Here is a 27,968-nt window from a genome sequence, read left to right as displayed (position 1 = left end):
TCTTCTGTATTGTCTTTTTTAGCATTATGAAATATTCCTTATTCTGGCAAGTCTTTTAAGTATACTTTGTGTGACCTCAACATGGCTTTGTCAGCCATTTTACTCTGTGGCTTATATGCACCCTCTCCTTCTGTTATTTTCTACCTTTGGAGCTTTACATTTAAGGCATATTTCTTGTAAGGAACAATAGTTTTATTTTAACTGTGTTCAGTCCACTATACTCAGTGTAATTCACTCTCCATCCTTGAGTTACTGAAGTCTTACACATCTTGGTGTCCTTCCTTGATCCTGGCTTAAATCATCAATAGGGCCAGGGTGCCAGAGATGAAGGAATTTCAGAAATTAAGTCAGTGTGTTTGGAGCTATGTTTCCTAGAATAGCAAACTTTTTCTGTAAAAAGCCAGATAATAAGTATTTCAGGCTTTGTGGGCCATTAAACTCTAGCAACAACTCAACTTTGCTGTTGTAGCATGAAGTAGGTAATAAATAATACTTAAATGAATGGATGTGGCCATGTTCCAATAGAACTTCACTTACATTGAGCCAGGTTTAGCCTGCCAGCTGTAGTTTGCCAACTACTGCCCTAGAGACATCTGCCAATTTTGAAAGAGGTGGCTAAGAGGTTGTGGGCCTATACAAGGATTTCTGCAGACTTATGAAGGCTAAGGGGACAAAAATTTGAATTGAGAATCAGCCCAAAGGGAGTCCCTGGTAAATCTGGAACCATGAGGTACTCTAGGAATAAAGATAAATCAGAAATGAAGAACCTTCTGAGGAACTGAAACATAGTCTTGAATCATCTCAATCCATGATTAAATTCAAGTAATCTATTGATCTCTTGCATTGGTTAGAGTTCTTGGCTTTATAAAGTTTCTGAGAAGGCTGGTGTTATGGGCTGAATTGTTCCCCTGCAAATTTTTTTTTCCTGTAAGATTAGATTTTATTTTGCAAGGCAGTAAGGATTTCAAAAGAGATAGCTGGTACATACTTTCTACAGTGATCATACCACTCAGGCTTAGAGAGATATGGACAGAGGCACAAATATTTTTATGCCTCAATCTTTCTAACACTTACTCTTTTTTTAAATATATACATATTTTTAAATTTTATTTTGGTATCATTAATTTACAATCATATGAGCAACATTGTGGTTACTAGATTCCCCTGCAAATTTATATGTTGAAGCCCTAAACTTGAGTACCTTAGAATGTGGCTGTAGTTGGAGATAGCGTCTTTAGAGATGTAAGTAAGGTTAAATGAGCTCATGTGCATGAGCTAATCTGACTGGTGTCCATATAAGAAGAGGAGATTAAGACACACAAAGGGATGCCAGAGATGTATACACAAGAAAAGACCATGTGAGGACACAGTCAGAAGGTGGCCATTTGCAAGCCAAGGAAAGAGGCCTCAGAAGAAACTAAACCTGCTGATACCTTGATCTTGGCTTGTAACCTCCAGACCTGTGAGAAAAGAAATTTCTGTTGTTTGAGCTCCATGGTCTGTAGTATTTGTTATGGCAGCTCTAGAAAACTCATCTAAGTAAGTTTTACAAAGTTGTTGGCTACAGGGTCAGCAGCAAGAAGTCTGCGACCTGGAGGAGGGTCTTCACTCAACCATGCAGGAACCCTGACCTTGGGCTCCCAGCCTCCAGAGCTGTGAGTGATAAATTTTTATTGTTTCCAAGCCACCCAATCTAACAGTCTGAGACAGCTACGGGAAGAGACATACACTGCTGACTCACCTGACAGCATGCCAACTGCACAAGGCCATGGGAGAGGCAGAAAAACAGCAAACAAATCAGCTCTAGAACTGGATCCTTCTGGCTAGAACAAGGCTACAGTGAAGTCAGGGTTTTAATAATGGGGAAAATGGCATTTTTTCCCATTTTGATTTCTAAATATGTATTTTACATTTTCCTCTCTCCTCATCCACTCATGAAAAACATCAGATTCAATTTTACTGTAGAGTCTCTAGGTAAGCCACTTAGGTTTTGCCAGGAGGGTTTCCCCAGAGCTCCGTGCAGGCCCGGGTGCAGTTTGATGCAGAGTTGTGGCTGATGTGGGCTTTGGTTATGAAGCTTTATTTGCAGGTACTCTTTGTATCAATGCTCCAGGGTCACTGCTGTGCTGGACTGATATGAACACGTAAGGCTAGGCTTCTTCGAACTTCTCAATAGGTATGTTTAACACCAGGGAGGGAGGTGAGTGTACACCCATGGGGACACGTCACCTATTTCAAGCAGGTTACTTAACCTCAGCTTCGTTTTTCCTTCATTATGCTCATAAAATGGGACTATGGACACCTGCCCCACAGAGATGCCCTCCTATAGGCATCTTATATCTTATGAGATTTCTTATATCTTATCCTTATAAGAGGAACACCTACCATAGTTCTGGCACATTTGGGTAGTTGACAAATGTGACTGTCTTCCTACACACCTCTCCATCCTGAGGAGAGCCAGGCGACATTCACGCATTCATGTTTTCCTTCCTTGCCCTCACCACACAGCACAGCATCTCAGGGCAGCCCAGGCCTGCGCCCGGTGCCAAGCCCACCTGCGAACAGGGACCCCAAGCACCTCAGAGCCCCCTCACTGAAATGAATGGAGTAACGCCTCCCTTTCAGCACTGTGGCCAGCATGAGATGAGGTAACAGGAAGTGCTGAGTGTAGTTTCTGCTACCTTAATGACAGTAGTATGTTTTAAATTCTGATTTGTTTCTGGTGTTTTCCAAGGTTAGATATAATGCTGTAAAGCACTTAGAACTGTGCCTGGCACATAACAGCCACGCAAAAAATGTTAGCTGTTATGTGTAGTTTTTTTTTATTTGTTTTGACTTTGTGTATGACTATTTCATTTTAATCTTATAATGGTCATTCCAAAATTAAAAAAAAAACAAACAAACAAATACCTTTCCATCCACAATTGTACCATCACACATGAAGAGTTTCCAGTTGGAGCTTTAGGATTGGCATTCCTGATAATTACCATTTGGCTGAGTGGGAATGACCCATGGGCCCTGGTTTCCTAATGCGTCCAACCCATCGGCAGTCATCCTCCATGGGGTGCTGGTCAGCATCACGTCAGGACTGCCCGTGGGCCCAGTGGGTATGTGGCTAGCTTCCAGGGTACAGATGACATGGCTCCTGGTGATAGAACTGGCACAGATCTGAGTTCTGGCCTCTTGCAGTTGAATAAGATTATATTTGTGAAGAGGAAGACTAAATAAACTTAAGTCTTTGAGAGCAGAGTGTGACGCTCCGCTCTGATCCTGTGTTCTCAGTGCTCCCTGCGGCTCGCCTTGGTGGTGACGGGAGCATCTGTCAGGCCTGCCTGCCGGGGTCGTCCAGGTTTGGACTCTGATTTGGGGGAATACAGCCCAGTAGAAATACCGTGCCAGCCTCATGTATGAGTTTAAATTTTCTGTTAGCCACATTAATGATAGAGAATCAGGTGAAATTGACTTTCATAATATATTTTACTTTAACCCAATATATCCCAAATATTATCATCAGGCCGTGTAGTTAATGTAAGTTAATATAATACGGGAGCCAGGGCAGCCTTCCTCAGCCCAGGGTGCCGTGCTTGAGATTCACAGCCATTCTGGGCCAGGAACCCTCATCACTTGCTCCTACTTCAGTGGGAAGCATTTGGTATTTGCCACTGAAGTAAGGTGAAGTGGTTTGTAGGACTTTGGGTTTTTCATTCTTCTATAATTATGCCATGAAACAGGGGCATTGGGCTGGTGAGAGCAGGGATTTACCTGGAAGAAAGTTTCGTGGTACATGTGACTCAATGTCCTAACAGGAGTCCGAGACTCAGAATGGCCTGAGGAAAGCATTCAGTCCCTCTGATGTCTTCGTGGGCGTGTGTGTGGGATCCCCTTGGATTTGAGGCACATATGCATGCCTCCCATGGAGAGGCTGAAGCTGTGGTCTGCAGGCTGCAGTTTCATGAGAGGCCACAGGCCCAGTTGGAGCTGAATTAACATAAGAAAGTGTTAAGTTCTGAGAAAATAGCTTGTGTTGGTAGTAATAAGGCTGTTTGTGACTTGGGCTGCTTCCAGCTGTAAGGGGACACCAGGAAGTGACAACCTCTGGGGACAGTCCTGCCTCTTGCCTCTTGGGGGCTCAGAAACTGGGAGGTCTCTTTGGACACAGCAATAATATAATAATAACAAGTCTTTGCATGACCATAAGTACGGTTAGTATTTTTACATATATCATGCTTCATATTCCTGGCTGTGAATCAGAAGCATCCATGGAGTATGCTGAAAATATGGACCACTGGCCCCCACCCCAGACCAGCTGAGTTAGAACCACCTAGACCCTGCCACTGAGGAGCCAGTCGTGGGTACCACTGCACCAGGCTGCGCTAATAGCAGGTCCTTGCCACTACTGGTGTGGCCCCTGACCCAGCAGTTCCAGCATCACCTGGAGCTTGTTAAAGAGACAGCCCTGTTAGCACACAGCTCTGCTCTGACCTCCCACATCACACTGCATTTTAGTAAGATCCTGGGGGGTTTGAGTGGAGGATTGCCAGATAAAATAAAGGACACCCAGTTATGTTTACATTTCATATGAATAATAAATAATTTCTTAGTGCAAAAATTATTTGCATGCAATATTGAGACATTAAAAAATGATTTGTTAATCTGAAATTCAAATGCCATGGAAAGTATTTTTATTAGCTAAATGTCTCAGTCCTGTTTGGGTACACGTTGTAGTCAGAGGAGCCTGGGCGATCCAATGGCCTGTTCCTCCCACACTAGCATCATAATGGAATCCCATAAATGCATTCCATTGAATTTGGAATGCATTTATGGGAAAATATATTTTTCCACTTAATTATGATCAAGCTTTTGAATAGTTAGCTCTCTTATAAAGTGATATACTATTTAAGTAGTATCTGAACTGAAACTGCCTTTTCAGTTCCTATTCTTTGGTTCACAATACCATAAAAAACTCCAAACCAAACATAAACCCAAACCAAACTAAATGTTAATCACAAAAAAGGTAACTTACATTATTTATCAAAAGAGAAAAATAAATAAGAAATTCTCTCCTAAGTAATAAAAAGCATATCCAACACTTTAGAGGTATGATTTAATCTAGTCACAAAGATTTATTTGAGCCTTACCAACTTAGTATATAACTTAGTGATAATATAAATGTCAAAAAGTAGAAAATGTTCCATAGAAAACAGCCCTTTGAAAAGCAAACCATTTTGTAACTAGAGTTACAATGTATATATTAGGCAAAAGGTGTTTTCTGTTTAAGGCAAAGGTGTATGAGGAGTCGTGCCATAAAGTGGTGTTGGAGGTGTTGCGGGTGGGTTGTGTGGGCTCCCTGGAGCAGGGTGGGGGGTGGGGGCGGTTCTGCTCAGATTCTGATTATTTGCTGAATGCCAAATTGTCACAATGGCAGAGATCGGCAAACTGTATTTGCCCAATCAGTAAAATCAATAAAGAAAACCTAAACTCACATGAAATGACCCTTTGACATCTGTTGCTTCAAACACTGAAAAAGAATTACATTCCCTTGGTCATCTGGCTTACTTAGCCTGCTTTTTGTTTGGTTCCTATTTAGAGTGCTGAGAGTACGGAGTCCTTTCCCTTCTCTGGTCTGTTTTATTTAACACACTTGAGAATTTCCAGTCTAAAAAGATCCCGCCATGCATGAGGGTGGTGCAGATAATCCCGGGTTACAGGGCTCAGATTGGCCACCTTGTCATGTGCTGTGTGCCAAGACCTTCCCTACAAAATCTGTTTTGTCTCATACCGGGCTGAGTCACATGGAATAGATAGATAGTTTATCAGCACATGGCCTAGAGATCATATTATCAGCTTACAAATATAGCCTGTTAGTACACCGGCCTGGAGGCTCGGGCAGCTGCAGTGCTTCCGGCCCCAGTGTACGCCTACTGCGTGTGTGCACAGGCTCCACTCGGCGGGCTGCGGCAGGGCCCGGGGGCTGCAGCCGCGGCGGGTAGGTGGCCATCCTGCAGGAGGTGTGGGAGGGCGAGTGAGTGGCTGCTCCTGAAACTGGGGGCTTGTGGGGAGAGGACTGCAGGGACGGGAGGGTGGGGGCGTGCAGCGCCCGCCGGGAGGATGGGGACAGGACGTCTCCCCACTATGCCACGGCACGCTAGGGTCAACATTCCCAGCGGGACACGGGCCTGAGGATTACCCTTATATCTGCATTTTAGGGCAAGAACTGGAATTGAAGGAAGAAGGAGACAGTGTGGGACTTAGGTGGTCTGCAGCGGAGTGCTGCTGCAGAGGGTCCCCAGCACACCGCTGAGCTCTAAGCTTTCTGGCCCAAAGTGCTGCCCAGGGGAGATAGATCAACTGTGTGTGTCTTCCTCAGTGCCCTGAAAGGGATGCTGGCATAGGTCGGGGGAAGTCTCCCAGGACACTGTGTCGTGCCTCCTGGCATGGGTGTGAGGATGGCAGGTGACTGGGGACCCGGAGGAGAACTGTCTGCCTCTGTAAGCAGCTCAGCTGTGCTGGCTGGTCTTGTGCTGCACCAAATCCTCTCCTGTGACTCGGGGGCTGGGGCGTTCTCCCAGAGAACTTCCTCAGGTGCTCAGGTACCTCGTGGTTTGATCTTATATTTAACTGGTGACAATGTTTGTCTAAATTCCTTTTCTTTGAATAACTGACTTTGAGCTTTACTAAGTGCTGGGTCCTGTCCTATGCACTTGACACAGATTATCTTGTATGAACCTCAGAGCAGCCTGTCTGGGCTAGAGTCCTGAGGGCCTGTCTGTAGCCTCTGCCTCCCCTGGCTGATTTTCTAATTAACTTAAATTGTTTATTTTCCATAAAAATATATAGCTGTGCCCAGAGACATCCTGATCATGTGACATAAACTGTAATTTAATTCAGAATTTGGCTGAAATATTGTGACTATGTTAATATCATTTGAATATTTAGCCCCTATTTGCCCCACTCTTTCTATGAGAAAACTCACTCTGTGTCCCAAATCCTAATCATGTGACATAAAATGTAATTTAATTTGGAATTTGGCTGAAATATCATGAGTATATTGACCTCACTTGAATACTTACCCCCATTTGCCCCATTCTTTCTATGAGAAAACTCACTCTGTGTCCTAACTCTGGGGTCTAGGCAGTGGCCTTATGTGAGGATAGAATAGAAATTGGGTCACTAAAGCCCCTTGTCTCCATATTACTGCCCCCATTGTACCTTGGGGTCACCAGAACTTCCCACTAGTTGCAGTCATTCCCAGCAAGGCTACTGACAGGCTTCATCTCCCCCTGGTTACACCTGGAGGAATGCTGTGGAAAGCCTGGACATGACTGCCCAAGGGACAGAGGAGTCCTGGGGGGTCTGGGGGGCACGGGGAGGAGGGAGCCAGGCCTTCCTCCCCTTGGCTTGTTCAGGTGACCCCCTGGCACCAGCCCTGTCCCCCGTACCCACCTGTCCCCTTGCTGGTGTCCCTCTCCCTGCCTTGCAGAAGGAGCGGCAGGAGCAGTTTGGCACCTGTACTGTGAATTTTGTCACGCCTCCTTCCAGACTTCTCCAGATCCTTCCACTTCAGGCTCTGAGATGTTAGCCTTGTTCCCAACACCCACCCCCCAGCCCTGACTGTCATTTGACAAGAAGGAAGAGGTTTAGGTGGCCAGAAGTCCACCCTCCCTCCTGGGACACTGGCATATGACTTTGGAGTGGAGACTCGTGCTCTGGTGCCAGGGGACATGTTTTTCCAGTCATGCCCTCTGGCTCAGGCTAGCAGATCGTTCTGTCAAGTGATTCTGATATACCTGGCTTGGCAGGGGAAGCTTGGAAATTTATTCAACCAGATCTGCAGGGATAGTCCTTTCCCCTTACTCAGGGTCCATGCAGGCTACCCCCAACCCCACTTGAGGGCAGCCCCCTTCGTCTGGCCCCATGGCAGCACCTGCAGCACCTGTCAGATCCACACATTGCACTGAAATGTATCCCTTCGAGGATCTGTTTTCCCCACTAGACTGGGAACTCAGGGCAAGGACATTCATCTTTCTGTATTTAATGAGTGCCCATAATGTCAGTTATGTAGAATCAAAGGACAGAAATACACACCAGTTCAGTACACAGGGTTTCTGAGTTGAGGAAGCAGGAACCTGGCATCTGTAGCCATGCAGCCCCTCCAACTTCGATTGTCTGTTACTGGATGGCTGCTCAGCGGCGGGTGGCCGACTTGAGGGGGCCAGGCTCTGAGCCCAAGTCAGGAGCCTCTCAGGTATCTGCTGTCAATAGACAGGCCCTTTTCTCAGCTTGGTGCCTGGACAGATAATGTACAATTAAACAAATGATCAAATAACTCAACTTGTATTATATACTGTGAAGTAAATAAGCAGCAGTCTGAGAGAGAAAACAACAGGGGACCTGCCTTAGATGAGCAGGCCACCCAGAAGGCCACTCAGTGGGGCTGAGTTCAGAGCGTATGTGGGGAACCACGTGAATGGGGGAGGAGCACATGTCTGCATCGCAGGTGGGCGGAGTGAGGGAACAGAAAGCACAAAGGTATGACCTCCATATAAATATGGAACCATTTTTTAGATGGGAAATTAAGGCAGCCAGGGGTGGATAGATTCTAAAAAAGTATGTTTGAAGGGAATCATATTTCTTTAAGATGTGTATGAGTTATCCAAGTAGATATGTCAAGAAGCACCTGGATATTGATACCAGCTATCACTACAAAATAAGGCTCGTTTTGACAAATGCCTCTTATTTTACTGCCCACTGTATTAGTTACTTATTGTTGCATGCCAAATCGACCTAATAGTTAACAGCTTAAAACAGTAAACATTTATTATCTCATATTCTGTGAGGGGCAAAAATCAGAAGTGGCTTAACTGAGGGGTCTTGGCTCAGGGTCTCTCGGGAAGCTGCACTGAAGATGTTGACCAGGGCTGCAGCCATCTGAAGGCTCAGCTTGGGCTGGAGGATCTGCTTTTAAGTTGTGTCCACCCTCATGGCTGTTGGCAGGAGGCCTCAGTCACTCTCCGCAGGGGGCAGGGATGCCAAGCATCCGCATGACATGGCGGCGAAGTCCCCTGTGTGACGGATCTGAGAGAGAGCAAGTAAGGTCTGGGAGGACTTAGTCTCAGAAGTCAGACACCATCACTGTCACCACATTCTATTCATCAGAAGTGAGTCACTAAGTCCAGCAAACGCTCAAGGAGAAAAGAAATTAAGCTCTCCCTTTTCAAAGGGAAGAGCATCAAGGAATGTGTGGGTATTATTATTTAAAGCCATCACATTCAGCAAAGCAAAGTATTTCAGACTTTATCGTTTACTAAGTCTGGGATCAGCAAACAGTACCCCATTGGATTGGCCTGTGTTTTTGTATGGCATGTGGGCACTGCTAGAGCAGGCTGGCCCTGTGCGCCATGGAGGCCAGCTGGAGAATCCCCTTCCACCCTGCCCTCCAATCTCAGTGCCTGCCTGCCTGGCCTGCAGTATCGTGTTGCTGCCTGAGGCCCATGCCGTTTGCCATCTACGTGTTGGAAACTCTACTGTTGGCAACTGCTGGGCACCAAGCCGTGGAATCTCTGCTCAGGAGCTGGTGACTTGATAAGTTACCTAGCCTTCAGTGAGCTGCCCAACCTGAGATGACTGGGAGGGGAGAGGGACACACTGGCATATGGGTGCCATAGGGGCAGAGAGTGAACCTGCCTGCCATGAGCCGCCCCTCCCCTGCCCTCTGTGCACCCACCTGACTGCCCTTTCCCTCTTGGGCTGGTCATTGTTGTCCCGAGAATGTCTCCCGCAGGTGGCAACTGGGCACAGAGCATGAAGTACACTGCCACTCGGGCAGGCCCACTCCAGGTTGGCAAAAAGAGGCCGGCAGGGAGACGCAGGCTGGGAGTTTTCTCTTTTGTTATGTAACTTCCTACACAGTATCTTCCATCTTGCCTGTTGGCCTGCAAAGCCTAAAATACTTGCCATCTTGCCCTTTGCTGAGCCCTGCAGTTAAGCCAAAGGTTTATCCAGGATGAATTTTCTTTTCCACTGAGAATCCAGCCTTTGAGAGTATCTGATTGCTGACCGTGTCACTCAGGACCCGCAACGCTAAGCGTGGAGAGAGCTGAGCCTAAGGGCACTCTGCCCAGTGTTCCTTCTGTAGCAGTGAGTGACATCATTGTTCTCGTCCGCGCTTCTAGTCCTAGGTGCTTTCTTCTCAGGAAGATGCTCTGTGGCTGCGGACAGTGCTGCCCAAATCTAGGGGGTCTTGTTCTCGCTATTCTGCTCTCACCAAGCAAAGCCCGATCTCCAGCAGGGAACTGGAATCAGATGCCATTCTGGAACCAAGGGTCTTTGCGGCACCAGTAGGGGCCCAGGCGAAGGCTCTGCACTCTTGTGATGCCCCAGGAGAGCCTACTTGGTTGTCAGATTTTCTGTAAGAAGCTATTGCTTTATATCTATTGAGGAGTCTCCTAGGTTAGGTCCTGTAGAGTTTAGTTTTTCTCTTTTCTGCTTTGGTATAGTATGTCATGGTGATAGTCCACAGTTCTGGAGAAAGTTAATGCTTAGGAAATTACATTTTACATATTCGCCTTAAAGATTGTGTTGATGGGAATTCATGCTACAAAGAAGAGATTAACTTTAGAAATTTGCCAGGGGAGCTTCTTCCCCACGGCGCTGAGTGACGGGGACCTGCCTCTGCCTCCTCTCTGCTCCCCGGTGTGGCTTTGCTTCTGGATGGAGTGTCTCCTGTCTGCCCTGGGTGACTCAGGAGCTCTTGCTGTAAAACCGCTTTCCCAATCTCAGCACCCACCCAGGGGCCTACTGTCTCCTTAGTTAAGGTTGAACCTGTCCAGCTGTCTAGGGAGACCTGGACTCAGCCCTGTCCTGCACAGACGCAGGGGCTGGGCTGGACCTGACGTTTAGGAGCTGGGATATCTTAGCTTTTCAGGATTTCTGGACACTCCATGTAGATCCTTAGCAAACGTGCTCATCACTTACTATTCTTAGAGCCTCCACTTTTCATGACACACATCTGCAAATAGAACATCTCAGGCAAGACCCTGATTTAAATTCTGGCATGTTCAAAAGCCCCTTAGTTGAAAAATAGAACTTCCTTGTCTGCTTTGCAAAACACAAGGAGAATGGTGAATGTGGTCAGATACAGACACAGGATATGTTCTTTCTACTGAAATACTGGACCTTATATTAATCTACCACTATTTAAAAATAGAACACAAAGGCATCAAGAAGTGACCATTCCTCTAAGATGGGAACTTGAATTACCTTTTTCCAAATGAGTGCATGGAAACTAATGAGCAGTGATTGTTTTGAGGCAGGGGCAATTAATGTACTGATTTGGTCAGTTCTCAAGGATTTCCTGGACTAAGAAAATAAGAGAGACTCACCACAGGGTCTGAGCCATGATGGCTGACGCAGAGCATCTTTAACAGCTAGAGGTTCTTCCAGCTGAGCTGCCGGCACGCTGGGTGGCCCGGGCTGCTCAGATTCTGTGCACTGCACTTTGGCTTTTGGTTTGTTTTCATGTGTAGGTTTGCATGATGTGTAGAGATTTCCTCAAAAAAATAGGCTACCTGCTTCTTTCACTTTAAAATTTTTCTCCACTATTGGCTATGGACACTGGGCTCTTGTTTTCAGGCTGATGCTACCCATTCCTTTACAGACATTTTTATATCAAAAGCAAAGCCCCTAGAGCTTTGCAGCTCCTGAGCTGAAGATAATGGAGTAAGGAAAGTGGCAAAAGAACATTTAAATGTAGAGGCTTCTGCTTTTGGATGAGATGCAGTAGGCACACCCCACCCTGTCTGTCCCACTAAGTGCAGCTAAAAAAGTTGGACAGAATGCACAGAGCAGAAATATGTAGACTACGAAATGTGAGTGGTTGCAAGGGATCAAGGAAGGACAGCAGAATTCAAAGCACCACAAAACCTGTGGTGTGTTCCCAGCCCGGACTCAAGGCAGCCTGGAGCCCATAACTGGGCACAAGGCCACTCAGCTTTGCTCTAGGAATGGGAAAGGGGGCTCCTACTGCTCAGAGAGTAGGCATAAATCCCTGTTTTGTTTTTCTTTTCTTTCTCCTTATTGCCTCAGCCCCCAAAGGAGTCTGTGGTAGCAGGAGGGTGGGGAGAAGGTTGGTACTGGAGAAACTCAGTCAAAACTTTGAGAAAAGGGGTCCCTCTTTCCTGATCAGAGGACCTGCAGCCCCAGAGGGTGGAAAACTGTCATTCCTTTTTCCTCTCGTAGTCTTCCTGCCTCCTGGCCCTGAACATAGGTAGTACATGCCCCACAATGCAGAGTAACTCAAGCCCCAGGTCTTGGTCAGAGGATTGGAAAAAGGAGCCCCAGGAATGTGGAAGGAGCAGGTTTATGTCAGAGAGGGAGGAGTTCGGGACAACAACCCTTGATGGTTGTTCAGGAGCTCCCGGCACCTCCTCAGAGCTGAGCCGCACTTGGCCTCACTGAGCCTGACCAGCCTGCTGGGGACTGTTAGCACCGCATGCTGGGAGCACATCACCTCCATCCCAGGTGGCCACTGGGTGGCGCACATGGAACAGCTGAATAGCACAGAACAGTCAGGTGACCTGATGGGGGAATCACAGCCCACAGAAGGCAGGTGAGCAGGTGAGGTCAACTGAATCAAATGGATCACCACCACATCAGGTATCAACGGATTGCCTTTCAGCAGTAAATGTACACCTTTCAATGTACATACTCTGTGATACCCAGTGGGGTTCCTTTAATTGTCCTTTAAGGGGAGTGCCATGTTAGATTCTCTCAGCAGAGGGCTGTGGAGGGACAATGTGGCAGGAAGGAGCTTGCCTTTTCCAGTGGGGGCAGGGGGCTGGTCAGCAGTGGGACACCTGTTGGAGCCTACATCAGCCACTGGCCCTTTGGAGCTCGGCAGCCTTGGCTAGCAATAACCTTTCTGCAGCTCACTGGACCTCCTGTAGCCCATGTGCTCGGAAGGCCACGTGCCCATGCTTGTACCTGGTCTCTCTCTGCAATCCTCCACACAGGCTTCTCAGGGCCTGAGGGGTCACACTCTCCTGTAAGTCCCTGGACAGACTACACTTCAGAGGCCTCCTGCCTCTCCTGGCACCTGGATGCCCACTGCATGCCCACACTTCTGCTTGCTGATCAGCCGGACTTGCACCTGCACAATGGGGTGTGGCTTATTACTTGGCCAATGAGGCAGACAACCCGAGCAGACCGAGGACTGCTTTGCTCTCTGGAGGTCCGACCCACAACTTCTAAAATGAGGTCTGAACCCTTCCACGTTTGTCCTTTCTTGGGTACTCTCCCTCTGCCCTCAGGTATGAATGGACAGAGAGTCTCAGCAAAGAAAGAGCAAGTGTAAAGAACCAAATGGAAATTTTAGAAATAAAATAGACAATAGTTGACATAAAATACTCCCTGGATAGTCTCATAAACATAATGGAGATGAAAAAGACAAGCTCTTGAAACTGTGAGAGAAAATGATGCATCACCTCTGGAGAATTATGACTCCAATGACTGCAGATTTCTCATCAGAAATCATGAAGGCCAGAAAGCTCACTGTATTTCAAGTGCTCGAAGAAAGAACTGTCATCTCAGGATTCTGTATCCAGTAAAAATAACCTTCAGGAGTGAAGGTGAAAAAAAGATATCCTCAGAGAAAGGAAACAGAATTTGTTAGGAGACTTCCTCTAAAATAATTGTTAAGGGAAGGTTTTTAGACAGAAGGGGAACGATACTAAGGAAATCCTAGGATAACAGGAGTGAAGGTCAAGTAACAGATATACTACATAGCAGGGTAGATATGATGGGCCGGCTTCTTCTCATGAGTTCTTTAGAATGAGTTTGATGATTGGAAGCCAAAAATATAACTGATATGACTAATATAAAATAATATAATATGTGACTGATTAAAGTTAATAATAATATTAAATTATATATTTTATGTTAAATTATATAATGTTGAATTATAACACATGACACATATACATAATATCTAATACAGTAATTAAAAAATATATGACTGATGTAAAATAATACAAAACAAAAATATGATTGCCAGAGTACATAGGACAGCTGTCACATTAAGGTAGGAGCCTCTGTGATGGTAAGGTTTATACATCCCACCTGAAGTGGTTAGATACTGTTTCTAAGGAAACTATGAGAAGTTATGCATGTGTCTTATACTCCTTAGGGCAACATGAGAAAGGTTCAGATAACACAAAGGCAGGCAGGAAAGTGTAAAAGGGGGATAAAGATCAAACAGAAAATAATAATTTAGACCTAAAAGTAAACACATCAGTAATTATATTAAATGTAAATTGCCTAACACATCAATCAAAAGACATCATCAGAATGTGTTAAATAAATGATCCAACAGCTTTTGTCTATAAAATCTCACATCAAATATAACCATATATTTATGTTAAAAGTAAAAGAATGGAATCAAGAAAGTAAAAAAATAGCTCACAAAATGGCAGAAAGTTTTTGCAAATCTGGCAAAAGGTCTGCATCTAGAATATATAAAGAACTATTACAAGTCAATGATAAGAAGACTAATAGCCCAGTTAAAAACCGGGCAAAGGATCTGAACATTTCTCCCAAGGTGGTCAATAAGTGATTCAAGAGATACTCAACGTTGTAGCTGTCAGGGAAATGCGAATCATAAACAAGATACCACTTCATTCCTACTAGACAGCTCTAATAAAGAAAGCATAAAACAAGGGTTGGAAGGATGTGGAAAAACTGGAACCTTCATATGCTACTGGTGGGAATGTAACACAATGGAGTTCTCTGGAAGCAGCTCGGCACTTCCTGAAGAGGTTAAACATAGTTGTCATGTGACTTTCCACTCCCACTCCTATGTAGTTACCCGAGAAAACTGAAAACATATACCCATGCAAAAACTTGCACCATTTATACTTTTAGGTGAAAAGAGATTTAAGGGACACAAAAGATAGTCCTAGAAGTCAGAAATTAATGAAAAGAAGGGAATAAATTGGGGTCAGCATTTTCAGTTCTTTAGACTAAAATTATGGGCCTCAGACGTTCAGCTGCTAGTGGCAGGCCGTTTGCGGAGAGTGCACACTTAGGTCAGAAGGTTAAATATCTGGTTTTGTATCCTCACTGACTGCTATTTAGAAGTGTCTGGAACTGGATGGAGCAGAGAGTATGCATCAACCCTACTGTTTGCCACCTGACACTCTGTGTTTGTGCAGATCAAGAAATGAATTTAACCAGATTTCCATGCTGTAGGTAGGAGATATTAACAACAATATCTAGAAAGTTATTTTATTTAGATAAGGGAGGTAAGTATAGGTTAGTGGAATGAACATTGAAATGTTTTATATCCTGCTACTTTTTTGAAGTAAACAATCATTTGAAACAGTAAAAATGAGATGGGAAAATAAAAAGAGAGAAAGCTCACTGAGTGGCCTGAGAGTGAAGCAGTCTGATGCAAATCTTTTACTCTCATTCATTCATTCTCTCACTTATTCATTTAACCAATGTTTATGGAAGGCCTATGACCGGGCACAGTGCTGGGTCCCTCTGAGATGTGATGGCCAATGTGTACCTGCGTCTGATGTTCCTTGCACTTGGAGAACCACATAAACAGAGATAGCAGCTTGCAAAGTTCACATTTCTGGGAATCCTCACAGGACATGTCCCCAGGCTATATGGGAAGGTGCTCAGTGGGGCTTTGGGCAATATTTGGTTTTGTTACTTAATGGTGGCTAGCACAGAGCCTCATATGATCAGGGGTGTGTGTGTGTGTGTGTGTGTGTGTGTGTGTGTGTGTGTGTGTGTGTGTGTGTGTGTGTGTGTGTGTGTGTGTTCTGATGAACTCATCAAATTTGCCCTTGAGTGTGTTACAAACTATTGGGAAGGTAGATGCTAGTAAATTCAATAAAATGTGGAGCCATGAGGCTTAAGAACCTACAGTTCAGCTGGAGGGTAGGGAGATGACTGTGCCTTTTAGAGGAGATGACCCAGGTTGAGTGCTGAACTTTTACTTATATGTAGTGCTATCAGAAATTAAGAACATGAGCCAACTGCTATCCTGGAGGTAACAAGGCATCTCATCATTCCTTAAGATAATTGATTCATTCATGTTTCATTTTAAAGTTCATGTTAAAACTATTTTCTTCTATGAAACTGACATAGTTTTTTAAATAGGTAATTTCGTGCTCCGAAAATGGGACATAAAGTGGTCGTGTTCGATATTTCCGTCATCAGAGCCTTGTGGGAAACTCGTGTCAAGAAGCACAAAGCTTGGCAGAGGAAGGAGGCAGAAAGGCTTGAGAAAAGCGCATTGGAAAAGTACGTGTTTGAACCTGTAGCTCCTTTAGTGACCAGGCTGGGCAAGAGTTGCATGTGGAGGGGGTACCTTTCTTCTGGGAGTTCCCACTGTCAGGGCATGTGCCCGTTTGACTTCGGAACCACCACCCTGTTGCCCAGAGCAAACTGGACACTCGGTGGCCGAATGCCCTCCAGACCCATGTAAGCTGTGTGCTCGCTGCTAGGGTCACGCATCTCAGCCCTCAACCATTGAGTTGAATGAATGCTAGGTAAGATTCGTTGAGCTGATGCCATTTTCACTTGCATTGAAATAGTCTAATTTGGCTACCATCACATAAACTCATGTAATATGAGGAAAAGAGTTATCATGTACATGAAAACTAAGCTGAGTGCTTTGGGAAAACTACATTTATGATAAACATGAGCCACACAACTGAATCAACACTGTAAAAGACTGCTAAAAGTATGACAAGCTAGAAAGGTTGCACATTCAGGTGGCTTTGCGTGTCTGTAATTTTTATTCCCTGTAAAGAAACCAAAACTGGAACTCTTGTGTGATGCATTGTGGGTGTGGTTTATCTAAAAAAGGCAGAATGGGGTTCTGATTGGAAGACACATTTTTTTTTGGTATAATTAATCTACAATTACATGAGGAACATTATGTTTACTAGACTCCTCCCATCACCAAGTCCCCCCCAACAAACCAAATTGCAGTCACTGTCCATCAGTGTAGTAAGATGCTGTAGAGTCACTACTTGTCTTCTTTGTGTTGCACAACCCTCCCCGTGCCTCCCCCACATTATACATGCTATTGCTAATGTCCCCTTTCCTTTCCCCCCACCTTATCCCTCCCTTCCCACCCATCTTTCAAAGTCCCTTCCCTTTGGTAACTGTTAGTCCATTCTTGAGTTCTGTGTTTCTGCTGTTGTTTTGTTCCTTCAGTTTTTCTTTCTTCTTATACTCCACAGATGACTGAAATCATTTGGTACTTGTCTTTCTCCGCTTGGCTTATTTCACAGAGCATAATACCCTCTAGCCCCATCCATGTTGTTGCAAATGGTAGGATTTGTTTTCTTCTTATGGCTGAATAATATTCCATTGTGTATATGTACCACATCTTCTTTATCCATTCATCTACTGATGGACACAGGTTGCTTCCATTTCTTGGCGATTGTAAATAGTGCTGTGATAAACATATGGGTGCATCTGTCTTTCTCAAACTGGGCTGCTGCATTCTTAGGGTAAATTCCTAGAAGTGGAATTCCTGGGTGAAATGGTATTTCTATTTTGAGCTTTTTGAGGCACCTCCATACTGCTTTCCACAATGGTTGAACTAGTTTACATTCCCACCAGCGTGTAGGAGGGTTCCCCTTTCTCCACAACCTCACCAACATTTGTTGTTGTTTGTCTTTTGGATGGTGGTGATCCTTACTGGTGTGAGGTGATATCTCATTGTGGTTTTAATTTGCATTTCTCTGATAACTAGCGATGTGGAGCATCTTTTCATGTGTCTGTTGGCCATCTGAATTTCTTCTTTGGAGAACTGTCTTTTCAGCTCCTCTGCTCATTTTTTAATTGGATTTTTTGCTTTTTGTTTGTTGAGGTGCATGACCTCTTTATGTATTTTGAATGTCAACCCTTTATGGGATCTGTCATTTATGAATATATTCTCCCATACTGTAGGATATCTTTTTGTTCTCTTAGTGGTGTCCTTTGCTGTACAGAAGCTTTTCAGCTTGATATATCCCACTTGTTCATTTTTGCTTTTGTTTCCCTTGCCCGGGGAGATATGTTCATGAAGAAGTCACTCATGTTTATGTCCAAGAGGTTTTCGCCTATGTTTTCCTCCAAGAGTTTTATGGTTTCATGAGTTACATTCAGGTCTTTGATCCATTTTGAATTTACTTTTGTGTATGGGGTTAGACAATGATCCAGTTTCATTCTCTTACATGTAGCTGTCCAGTTTTGCCAACACCAACTGTTGAAGAGGCTGTCATTTCCTCATTGTATGTCCATGGCTCCTTTATCATATATTAATTGGCCATATATATTTGGGTTAATATCTGGACTCTCTATTCTTTTCCACTGGCCTGTGGCTCTGTTCTTGTGCCAGTACTAAATTGTCTTGATTACTGTGGATTTGTAGTACAGCTTGAAGTTGGGAAGCGAGGTGCCCCCCACTTTATTCTTCTTTCTCAGGATTGCTTTGGCTATTCAGGGTCTTTTGTGGTTCCATATGAATTTCAAAACCATTTGTTTCAGTTCGTTTAAGAATTTTGTTGGTATTTTGATAGGTAATGCATTGAATCTGTAGATTGCTTTAGGCAGCATGGCCATTTTGACAGTATTAATTCTTCCTAGCCAAGAGCATAGAATGAGTTTCCATTTGTTAGTGTACTCTTTAATTTCTCTTAAGAGTGTCTTATAGTTTTCAGGGTATAGGTCTTTCACTTCCTTGGTTAGGTTTATTCCTAGCTATTTTATTCTTTTTGATGCTATTGTGAATGGAATTGTTTTCCTGATTTCTCTTTCTATTGGTTCATTGTTAGTGTATAGGAAAGCCACAGATTTCTGTGTGTTAATTTTGTATCCTGCAACTTTGCTGTATTCTGATATCAGTTCTAGTAGTTTTGGAGTGGAGTCTTTAGGGTTTTTTATGTACAATATCATGTCATCTGCAAATAGTGACAGTTTAACTTCTTCTTTACCAATCTGGATTCCTTGTATTTCTTTGTTTTGTCTAATTGCCATGGCTAGGACCCCCAGTACTATGTTGAATAACAGTGGGGATAGTGGGCATCCCTGTCTTGTTCCCGATCTCAGAGGAAAAGCTTTCAGCTTCTCGCTGTTCAGTATGATGTTGGCTGTGGGTTTATCATATATGGCCTTTATTATGTTGAGGTACTTGCCCTCTATACCCATTTTGTTGAGAGTTTTTATCATGAGTGGATGTTAAATTTTATCGAATGCTTTTTCAGCATCTATGGAGATGATCATGTGGTTTTTGTCTTTCTTTTTGTTGATGTGTTGGATGATGTTGATGGATTTTCGAATGTTGTACCATCCTTGTATCCCAGAGAGGAATCCCGCTTGGTCATGGTGTATGATCCTCTTGATGTATTTCTGAATTTGGTTTGCTAATATTTTGTCGAGTATTTTTGCATCTATGTTCATCAGGGATATTGGTCTGTAATTTTCTTTTTTTGGTGGGGTCTTTGCCTGGTTTTGGTATTAGAGTGATGCTGGCTTCATAGAATGAGTTTGGAAGTATTCCCTCCTTTTCTATTTTTTGGAAAACTTTAAGGAGAATGGGTATTATGTCTTCTCTGTATGTCTGATAAAATTTAGCAGTGAATCCATCTGGCCCAGGGATTTTGTTCTTGGGTAGTTTTTGATTACTGATTCAATTTCTTTGCTGGTAATTGGTCTGTTTAGATTTTCTGTTTCTTCCTTGGTCAGTTTTTGAAGGTTGTATTTTTCTAGGAAGTTGTCCATTTCTTCTTGGTTTTGTAGCTTGTTAGCAGATATATTTTCATAGTATTCTCTAATAATTTTTTGTATTTCTGTGGGGTCTGTCGTGATTTTTTCTTTCTCATTTCTGATTCTTTTGATGTGTGTAAATTCTCTTTCTCTCTAAATAAGTCTGGCTAGGGGCTTATCTATTTTGTTAATTTTTTCAAAGGACCAGCTCTTGGTTTCATTGATTATATTCTATTATTTTATTGTCCTCAATTTTATTTATTTCTTCTCTGATCTTTATTATCTCCCTCCTTCTCCTGACTTTGGGCCTCATTTGTTCTTCTTTTACCATTTCAATAATTGTGACTTTAGACTATTCATTTGGGAATGTTCTTCCTTCTTTAGATAGCTTGGATTGCTGTATACTTTCCTCTTAGAACTGCCTTGGCTGCATCCCACCGAAGTTGGGGCTTTATGCTGTCGGTGTCATTTGTCTCCATATATTGCTTGATCTCTGTTTTAATTTGGTCATTGATCCATTGATTATTTAGGAACATGTTGTTAAGCCTCTGTGTGTTTGTGAGCCTTTTTGTTTTCTTTGTACAATTTATTTCTAGTCTTATGCCTTTGTGGTCTGAGAAGTTGGTTGGTGGAATTTCAATCTTTTTGAATTTAATGAGGCTCTTTTTGTGGCCTAGTATGTGATCTATTCTGGACAATGTTCCATATGCACTTGAGAAGAATATGTATCCTGCTGCTATTGGGTGTAGAGTTCTGTAGATGTCTGTTAAGTCCATCTGTTCTAGTGTGGTGTTCAGTGCCTCTGTATCCTTATTTATTTTCTGTCTGGTGAATCTATCCTTTGGAGTGAGTAGTGTGTTGAAGTCTCCTAGAACGAATGCCTTGCATTCTATTTCCTCCTTTAATTCTGTTAGTATTTGTTTCACATTTGTTGGTGCTCCTGTATTGGGTGGATATATATTTATAATGGTTATATTCTCTTGTTGGGCTGACCCTTTTATCATTATGTAATATCCTTCTTTGTCTCTTGTTATTTTCTTTGTTTTGATGTCTATTTTGTCTGATACAAGTACTGCTATACCTGCTTTTTTCTCCCTATTGTTTGCATGAAATATCTTTTTCCATCCCTTGACTTTTAGTCTGTGTATGTCTTTGGGTTTGAGGTGAGTGTCTTGTAAGCAGCATATAGATGGGTCTTGCTTTTTTATCCATTCTCTTTCTCTGTGTCTTTTGATTGGTGCATTCAGTCCATTTGCATTTAGGGTGATTATTGAAAGATACGTACTTATTGCCATTGCAGGCTTTAGATTTGTGGTTGCCAAAGGTTCAAGGTTAGCTTCTTTACTATCTAACTATCTAACTTAACTCGCTTATTAAGCTATTATAAATACAGTCTGATGATTCTTTATTTCTCTCCCTTCTTATTCCTCCTCCTCCATTCTTTATATGTTAGGTGTTTTATTCTGTGTTCTTTTGTGTTTCCTTTGACTGCTTTTGTGTGTAGTTGATTTTATTTTTTTGCCTTTAGTTAGTATTTGGTTGGTCTGCTTTCTTTGCTGTGATTTTATTTTCTCTGGTGACATCTATTTAGCCTTAGGAGTACTTCCATCTAGAGCAGTGCCTCTAAAATACCCTGTAGAGGTGGTTTGTGGGAGGCAAATTCCCTCAACTTTTGCTTGTCTGGAAATTGTTTAATCCCTCTTTCATATTTAAATGATAATCGTGCTGGATACAGTATCCTTGGTTCAAGGCCCTTCTGTTTCATTGCATTAAATATATCATGCCATTCTCTTCTGGCCTGTAAGGTTTCTGTTGAGAAGCCTAATGATCGCCTAATGGGTTTTCCTTTGTAGGTGACCTTTTTTCTCTCTCTGGCTGCCTTTAATACTCTGTCCTTGTCTTTGATCTTTGCTGTTTCAATTATTATATGTCTTGGTGTTTTCCTCCTTGGGTCCCTTGTGTTGGGAGTTCTGTGGGCCTCCATGGGGCAGACCCATTTTTGAAGGAAGTCCATGACCCTCTATCAAGTTGGCAAATGGCAAACTAAACTTTAGTTTAAATGAAAATGTGTAAGGTATGACTGTCACTTTATTCTTTGTTCTCCATTTTTATGGGCTATTTGAATTAAACAAATACCTATTCTGATCATGCTTGATAAATTAAGCTGCTACGGTAAACATCATAGCTGTTCTACTTTCATTTGCCACTTATCTGAATTTATCCCATAGGATGTGAATCTCAAACTTAAGAACTTGAGCCCTCAAACCAGACAACACCCATGGCAGTGGGTCTGTGTGATCTACACTAGCACGAGTGACAAAAACATACTAGGGCTGAAGGAGCCCAGAGTGGCTCTCAGCTCTGCTCCAGCTTCTTCCCCAGCCCCAGCGTCTGGGGCTGCTCTAGTGTAGTAGAACTTGCTGAATGAGGGCCCATGCCCTTTTCAGGCTTTCCTTGGGGACCATCTTCAGAGAGCTGGGGTCTACAGACTGTGGTCCCCAAGCTGCCTGGAGTGGTATTTGCCTCCTGACAGATGGTGGGGAGTGGCCAGATTCTCATGAAACTGACCGTGTCTAGTGATGGAATTGATGAAAATTATGAGAGAAAGTCAGATGACCCTGAGGCATTCAGCCAGGGTAGCTGGAAGCCTTTTACTATGATGGGGGAAGAAGCAAGTTTTGGGGGTGAAGATCAGGAGTTTCGGCTGGAATGTGTTAATTTGGGATGCCTTTTAGACATTCAGGTGGAAATACTGGGCTGGATTCAGGCAGGAAGTCTTGGCTACAAATACATAATTGGGTGTCAGCATACAGATGCATTTAAATCCCTGAGACCGGAGACATCAAAGAATGAGTGTGGATAGAGAAGGAAAGGTGCCCAGGTGCTGGGTTTTGGGTCTCTTTGAGATTCAGAGGTTGAGAAGCTGAGGAGGAGGCAGCCCAGTGACTAGAGAGGTAGGAGGGTAACTGGTGGACAGAGGGGTCCTGGGAGCCACGTGTCTGACAGGCTTCAAAGAGGAGGAAGTGATGGTCTGTACCAAGTGCTGCAGAAGGATCAGGTAGGATGAGGGCTGGATTTGACTACTGGATTTGGCAACGTGGAGGTCATTAATGACCTTGGGAGCATTTCAAGAATGGTGAGAGTGACTGAAGTGGGTTGAGCAAAGAATGGGGACCAGAAGGAGAACTGTAGATATGAGGAAGCACAGCTCATGGAGTCTTGCTGTGAAGTGGAGCAGAGAAACTGGGTGGAAGACAGGGGTTGAGGTGGGGTTCCCTTTCAACCTAAGATATGAGAAATCACTGCGTGCTTGTGTGCTGACAGAGGGGACCATTGTAACAACGTCTCTGAGTCAGTGAGCAACTTTAGCAAGTATGGGGAGGGGTTGGCCATAGGCAGGATCTCATGATTGTTCCAGATGGACAGCATGGAAGGCACAGTTGACAGGAACAGACACAAGTAGATGGCATGCATGTGACGCCTGGAGTCTGTGAAGTTGGTTCTTTTTCATTCCTTCCCTGCTTGAATTAGGAAGCCAAGTTATGAGCTGAGACTGAGGATAGGGTAGGTGGTGATGGACATTTGCTTGAAGGAGAGAAAAGTGAAACAGTCATCTAGGGGCTTGAGCAAAGCATGGTTTGAATGCTGAGCAACAATGAGGGGCACCTCAGGCTAGCAGCCATCAATTCAAAGTAAGGCAGTTTGCAAGGCTGTGAATCTTCCTCCATGCTCATTCACTGTGTCCTTGCAGACGCAGAGCAGGGAAGTGGATGTAAACTAGACTGAGGGTTGTCCAGGTCAGTATGAGAAGGCAAGACCGGGGCAGGGCGGTTGAGGATGTATGTCAGGAGGTGATTCAAATGAGCACCATGAGATTTATTTTTTTATAAAAGCTTTCTTGAGGTGTAATTGACATACAAGAAATGACACATATTTAAAGTATACAATTTGAAAAGTTTGAATTACGTCTACATCTCTAAAACTATCACCACAATCAAGGCCATGATCATATTCATCACCTTACAAGCTTCTTCCACACTGTCTGTAATCCTTTCCTCTAATTCTGTCTCCCAGCTCCCAGACGATTACTACTTTCTGTTGTAGATTAGTTCACATTTATTAGAATCTTGTACAAATGGAATGACTATATAAATGGAATCATTCTTCTTTTGTCTAGATTCTTTCTTTCAGCCTAATGATATAGAGATTCTTTCATGTTGTAGTGTGTATCAATAGTTCATTTCTTTTTATTGCTGAATAGTACCCATTGTATGGATGAACTACGGCCTGTTGATCCACTCACCTGTGAATGTACATTTTGGGTTGTCTCCAGTTGTTTGGCCACAAAGCTAACATGAACATATGTCCAAGTCTTTGTATGGATGGATGCCTTCCTTTCCCTTTGTAAATACTTAGGGAAGGGTACCCTTATTATCTTTATAAAATGTATTGGCACTCAAAGGGTTGGTGTTTGGCAGGGTCCAACTGTGCCCCAAAGTGTTCCCCCACCATGCAGAGCACCTAGGAATGAGTCAACCCAAGTCATTGACATTTCTTCACACTCTAGTGCTGCTACTGAGCTTTTGTAACATTCTTAACTTCTGTTGGATGAAAGACTCAGTCTGTGAAGCACTTACTCGAATGTTTCACACATGTGATTTTCTTGGAAAGAGTCATCCTTGCTCTGAATCACAGCCTCTTGTCGGCTCCTTCTCTTCCTCTGCTGTCTCGGCCGCTTTACTCTGCTGGTTTTCCTCCTTGCTCATGATCCTCTGGTATTTGCACATCACAGCTAATCAAGAGCAGGACATTATGATCATGTGAGGCAAAGAACTAATGTGGAGTGTCCAGTGGATGAAACAAAAAACAGACAAGACTGAAAGCAATTGAAGTTACATACACGGAGACAGACACATACTCTCCTAGCCCTGATAGCCTAGACAAGAAAGGATGGGGGGAAGAGGTCTGGGCCTTTCTCCCCAATCACGTTGCCCTTCCCTGCTTTGGAAACCTGGAGTGTGCAAAGTGCAACTGACTTGTGTTAAAGGATAATTTTATAAAGGTGAAGGCATGACTCTGTTGCAGATATAAAAGTAACCGCTGTTAAGGATTGTATTTTTCTTGTGACTTACACAAGAGAAGCAGTAAGATGTTACAACCAGCTCCAAGGAGAATCCAAAAGACATACACATTTAGGGACCAGGAATACTGAAATGAATGTGCAGATGGAACAAACTGGCTTTTCAGAGGTGGGGGCAGGGTTGTCCCTCCACTGGACAGAATTTATTTGTGTGGTTAGTCAAGAATTATTTGTATTAGTATCAGATTTTTTTTTAAATTTATTTTTATTTATGTTTACGAGGCTCTCCCCTACCCCAAGACCCACCCCAACAAACCCCATTGCAGTCACTGTCCATCAGCATAGTAAGATGTTGTAGAATCACTACTTGTCTTTGCTGTGTTGCAAAGCCCTCCCCTTTCCCCCACCCCCCACATTATACATGCTAATCATAATACCCCCTTTCTTCTTCCCCACCCTTATCCCTCCTTACCCTCCTATTCTCCCCGGTCTCTTTCCCTTTGGTAAATGTTAGTCCATTCTTGGGTTCTGTGATTCTGCTGCTGTTTTGTTCCTTCAGTTTTTCTTTTGTTCTTATATTCCACAGATGAGTGAAATCATTTGGTATTTGTTTTTCTCCACTTTGCTTATTTCACTGAGCATAATACCTTCTAGTTCCATCCATGTTGTTGCAAATGGTAGGATTTGTTTTCTTCTTATGGCTGAATAATATTCCATTGTGTATATGTACCACATCTTCTTTATCCATTCATCTACTGATGGACACTTAGGTTGCTTCCATTTCTTGGCTATTGTAAATAGTGCTGTGATAAACATAGGGGTGCATCTGTCTTTTTCAAACTGGAGTGCTGCATCCTTACGGTAAATTCCTAGAAGTGGAATTCCTGGGTGAAATGGTATTTCTATTTTGAGCATTTTGAGGAACCTCCATATTGTTTTCCACAATGGTTGAACTAATTTACATTCCCACAAGCAGTGTAGGAGGGTTCCCCTTTCTCCGCAACCTTGCCAACATTTGTTGTTGTTTGTCTTTTGGATGGTGGCCATCCTTACTTGTGTGAGGTGATATCTCATTGTGGTTTTAATTTGCATTTCTCTGATAACTAGCAATGTGGAGCATCTTTTCATGTGTCTGTTGGCCATCTGAATTTCTTCTTTGGAGAACTGTCTGTTCAGCTCGTCTGTCCATTTTTTAATTGCATTATTTGCTTTTTTTTTGCTGAGGAGTGTGAGCTCTTTATATATTTTGGATGTCAAGCCTTTATCGGATCCGTCATTTACGAAAATATTCTCCCATACAGTAGGGTACCTTTTTGTTCAATTGATGATGTCCTTTCCTGTACAGAAGCTTTCCAGCTTGATATAGTCCCACTTGTTCATTTTTTCTTTTGTTTTCCTTGCCTGGAAGATATATTCATGAAGAAGTCGCTAATGTTCACATCCAAGAGATTTTGCCTATGTTTTTTTCTAAGAGTTTTATGGTTTCATGACTTACATTCAGATATTTGATCCATTTTGAATTTGCTTTTGTGTATGAGATTAGACAGTGATGCAGTTTCATTCATTACATGTATCTGTCCAGTTCTGCCAGCACCATCTGTTGAAGAGACTGTCATTTCCCCATTGTTATGTCCATGGCTCCTTTATCGAATATTAATTGACCATGCATGTTTGGGTTAATGTCTGGAGTCTCTAATCTGCTCCACTGGTCTGTGGCTCTGTTCTTGTGCCAGTACCAAATTGCCTTGATTACTATGGCTTTGTAGTAGAGCTTGAAGTTGGGGAGTGAGATCCCCGCCACTTTATTCTTCTTTCTCAGGATTGCTTTGGTTATTCGGGGTATTTGGTGTTTCCATATGAATTTTTGAACTATTTGTTCCACTTCATTGAAGAATGCTCTTGGTAGTTTGATAGGGATTGCATCAAATCTGTATATTGCTTTGGGCAGTATGGCCATTTTGACAATATTAATTCTTCCTAGCCAAGAGCATGGGGTGAGTTTCCATTTGTTAGTGTCCTCTTTAACTTCTCTTAAGAGTGTCTTATAGTTTTCAGGGTATAGGTCTTTCACTTCCTTGGTTAGGTTTATTCCTAGGTATTTTATTCTTTTTGATGCTATTGTGAATGGAATTGTTTTCCTGATTTCTCTTTCTATTGGTTCATTGTTAGTGTATAGGAAAGCCACAGATTTCTGTATGTTAATTTTGTATTCTGCAACATTGCTGTATTCCGATATCAGTTCTAGTAGTTTTGGAGTGGAGTCTTTAGGATTTTCTATGTACAATATCATGTCATTTGCAAATAGTGACAGTTTAACTTCTTTACCAATCTAGATTCCTTGTATTTCTTTGTTTTGTCTAATTGCCATGGCTAGGACCTCCAGTACTATGTTAAATAACAGTGGGGAGAGTGGGCACACCTGTCTTGTTCCCGATCTCAGAGGAAAAGCTTTCAGCTTCTCGCTGTTCAGTATGATGTTGGCTGTGGGTTTATCATTATATGGCCTTTATGATGTTGAGGTACTTGCCCTCTATACCCATTTTGCTGAGAGTTTTTATCATGAATGGATGTTGAATTTTGTCAAATGCTTTTTCAGCATCTATGGAGATGATCATGTGGTTTTTGTCTTTCTTTTTGTTGATGTGGTGGATGATGTTGATGGATTTTCGAATGTTGTACCATCCTTGCATCCCTGGTATGAATCCTACTTGGTCATGGTGTATGATCCTTTTGATATATTTTTGGATTTGGTTTGCTAATATTTTCTTGAGTATTTTTGCATCTATGTTCATCAGGGATATTGGTCTGTAATTTTCTTTTTTGGTGGTGTCTTTGCCTGGTTTTGGTATTAGGGTGATGTTGGCTTCATAGAATGAGTTTGGGAGTATTCCCTGCTCTTCTATGTTTTGGAAAACTTTAAGGAGAATGGGTATTATATCTTCTCTGTCTGTCTGATAAAATTCCGAGGTAAATCCATCTGGCCCAGGGTTTTTTCCTTGGGTAGTGTTTTGATTACCGCTTCAATTTCTTTGCTGGTAATTGGTTTGTTTAGATTTTGTGTTTCTTCCTTGGTCAGACTTGGAAGGTTGTATTTTTCTAGGATGTTGTCTGTTTCTTCTAG

General features: G+C 43.0%; 1 protein-coding gene across 4 annotated transcripts in view; it reads left to right on the top strand.

Annotated features, from left to right (window-relative positions):
* Positions 1 to 5,834: 5,834 nt before the first annotated feature.
* Positions 5,835 to 27,968, top strand: part of LRRC2 (leucine rich repeat containing 2) — a 66,909-nt gene continuing 44,775 nt past the window's right edge. For all 4 annotated transcript variants that reach the window (XM_073232413.1, XM_073232412.1, XM_073232411.1 and 1 more), the window contains exons 1-2: positions 5,835 to 5,986; positions 16,165 to 16,308. In XM_073232413.1, coding sequence (XP_073088514.1) covers positions 16,184 to 16,308 — 125 coding nt within the window. In that variant the 5' untranslated portion in view covers positions 5,835 to 5,986; positions 16,165 to 16,183. The remainder of the gene's footprint in view (positions 5,987 to 16,164; positions 16,309 to 27,968) is intronic.

This window comes from Manis javanica, chromosome 3 (assembly GCF_040802235.1).
Source record: "Manis javanica isolate MJ-LG chromosome 3, MJ_LKY, whole genome shotgun sequence".
In the NCBI taxonomy this organism is placed as follows: Eukaryota; Metazoa; Chordata; class Mammalia; order Pholidota; family Manidae; genus Manis; species Manis javanica.
The sequence above is the reverse complement of the archived record's forward strand: the minus strand, read 5'-3'. Positions and strand labels throughout refer to the sequence as shown.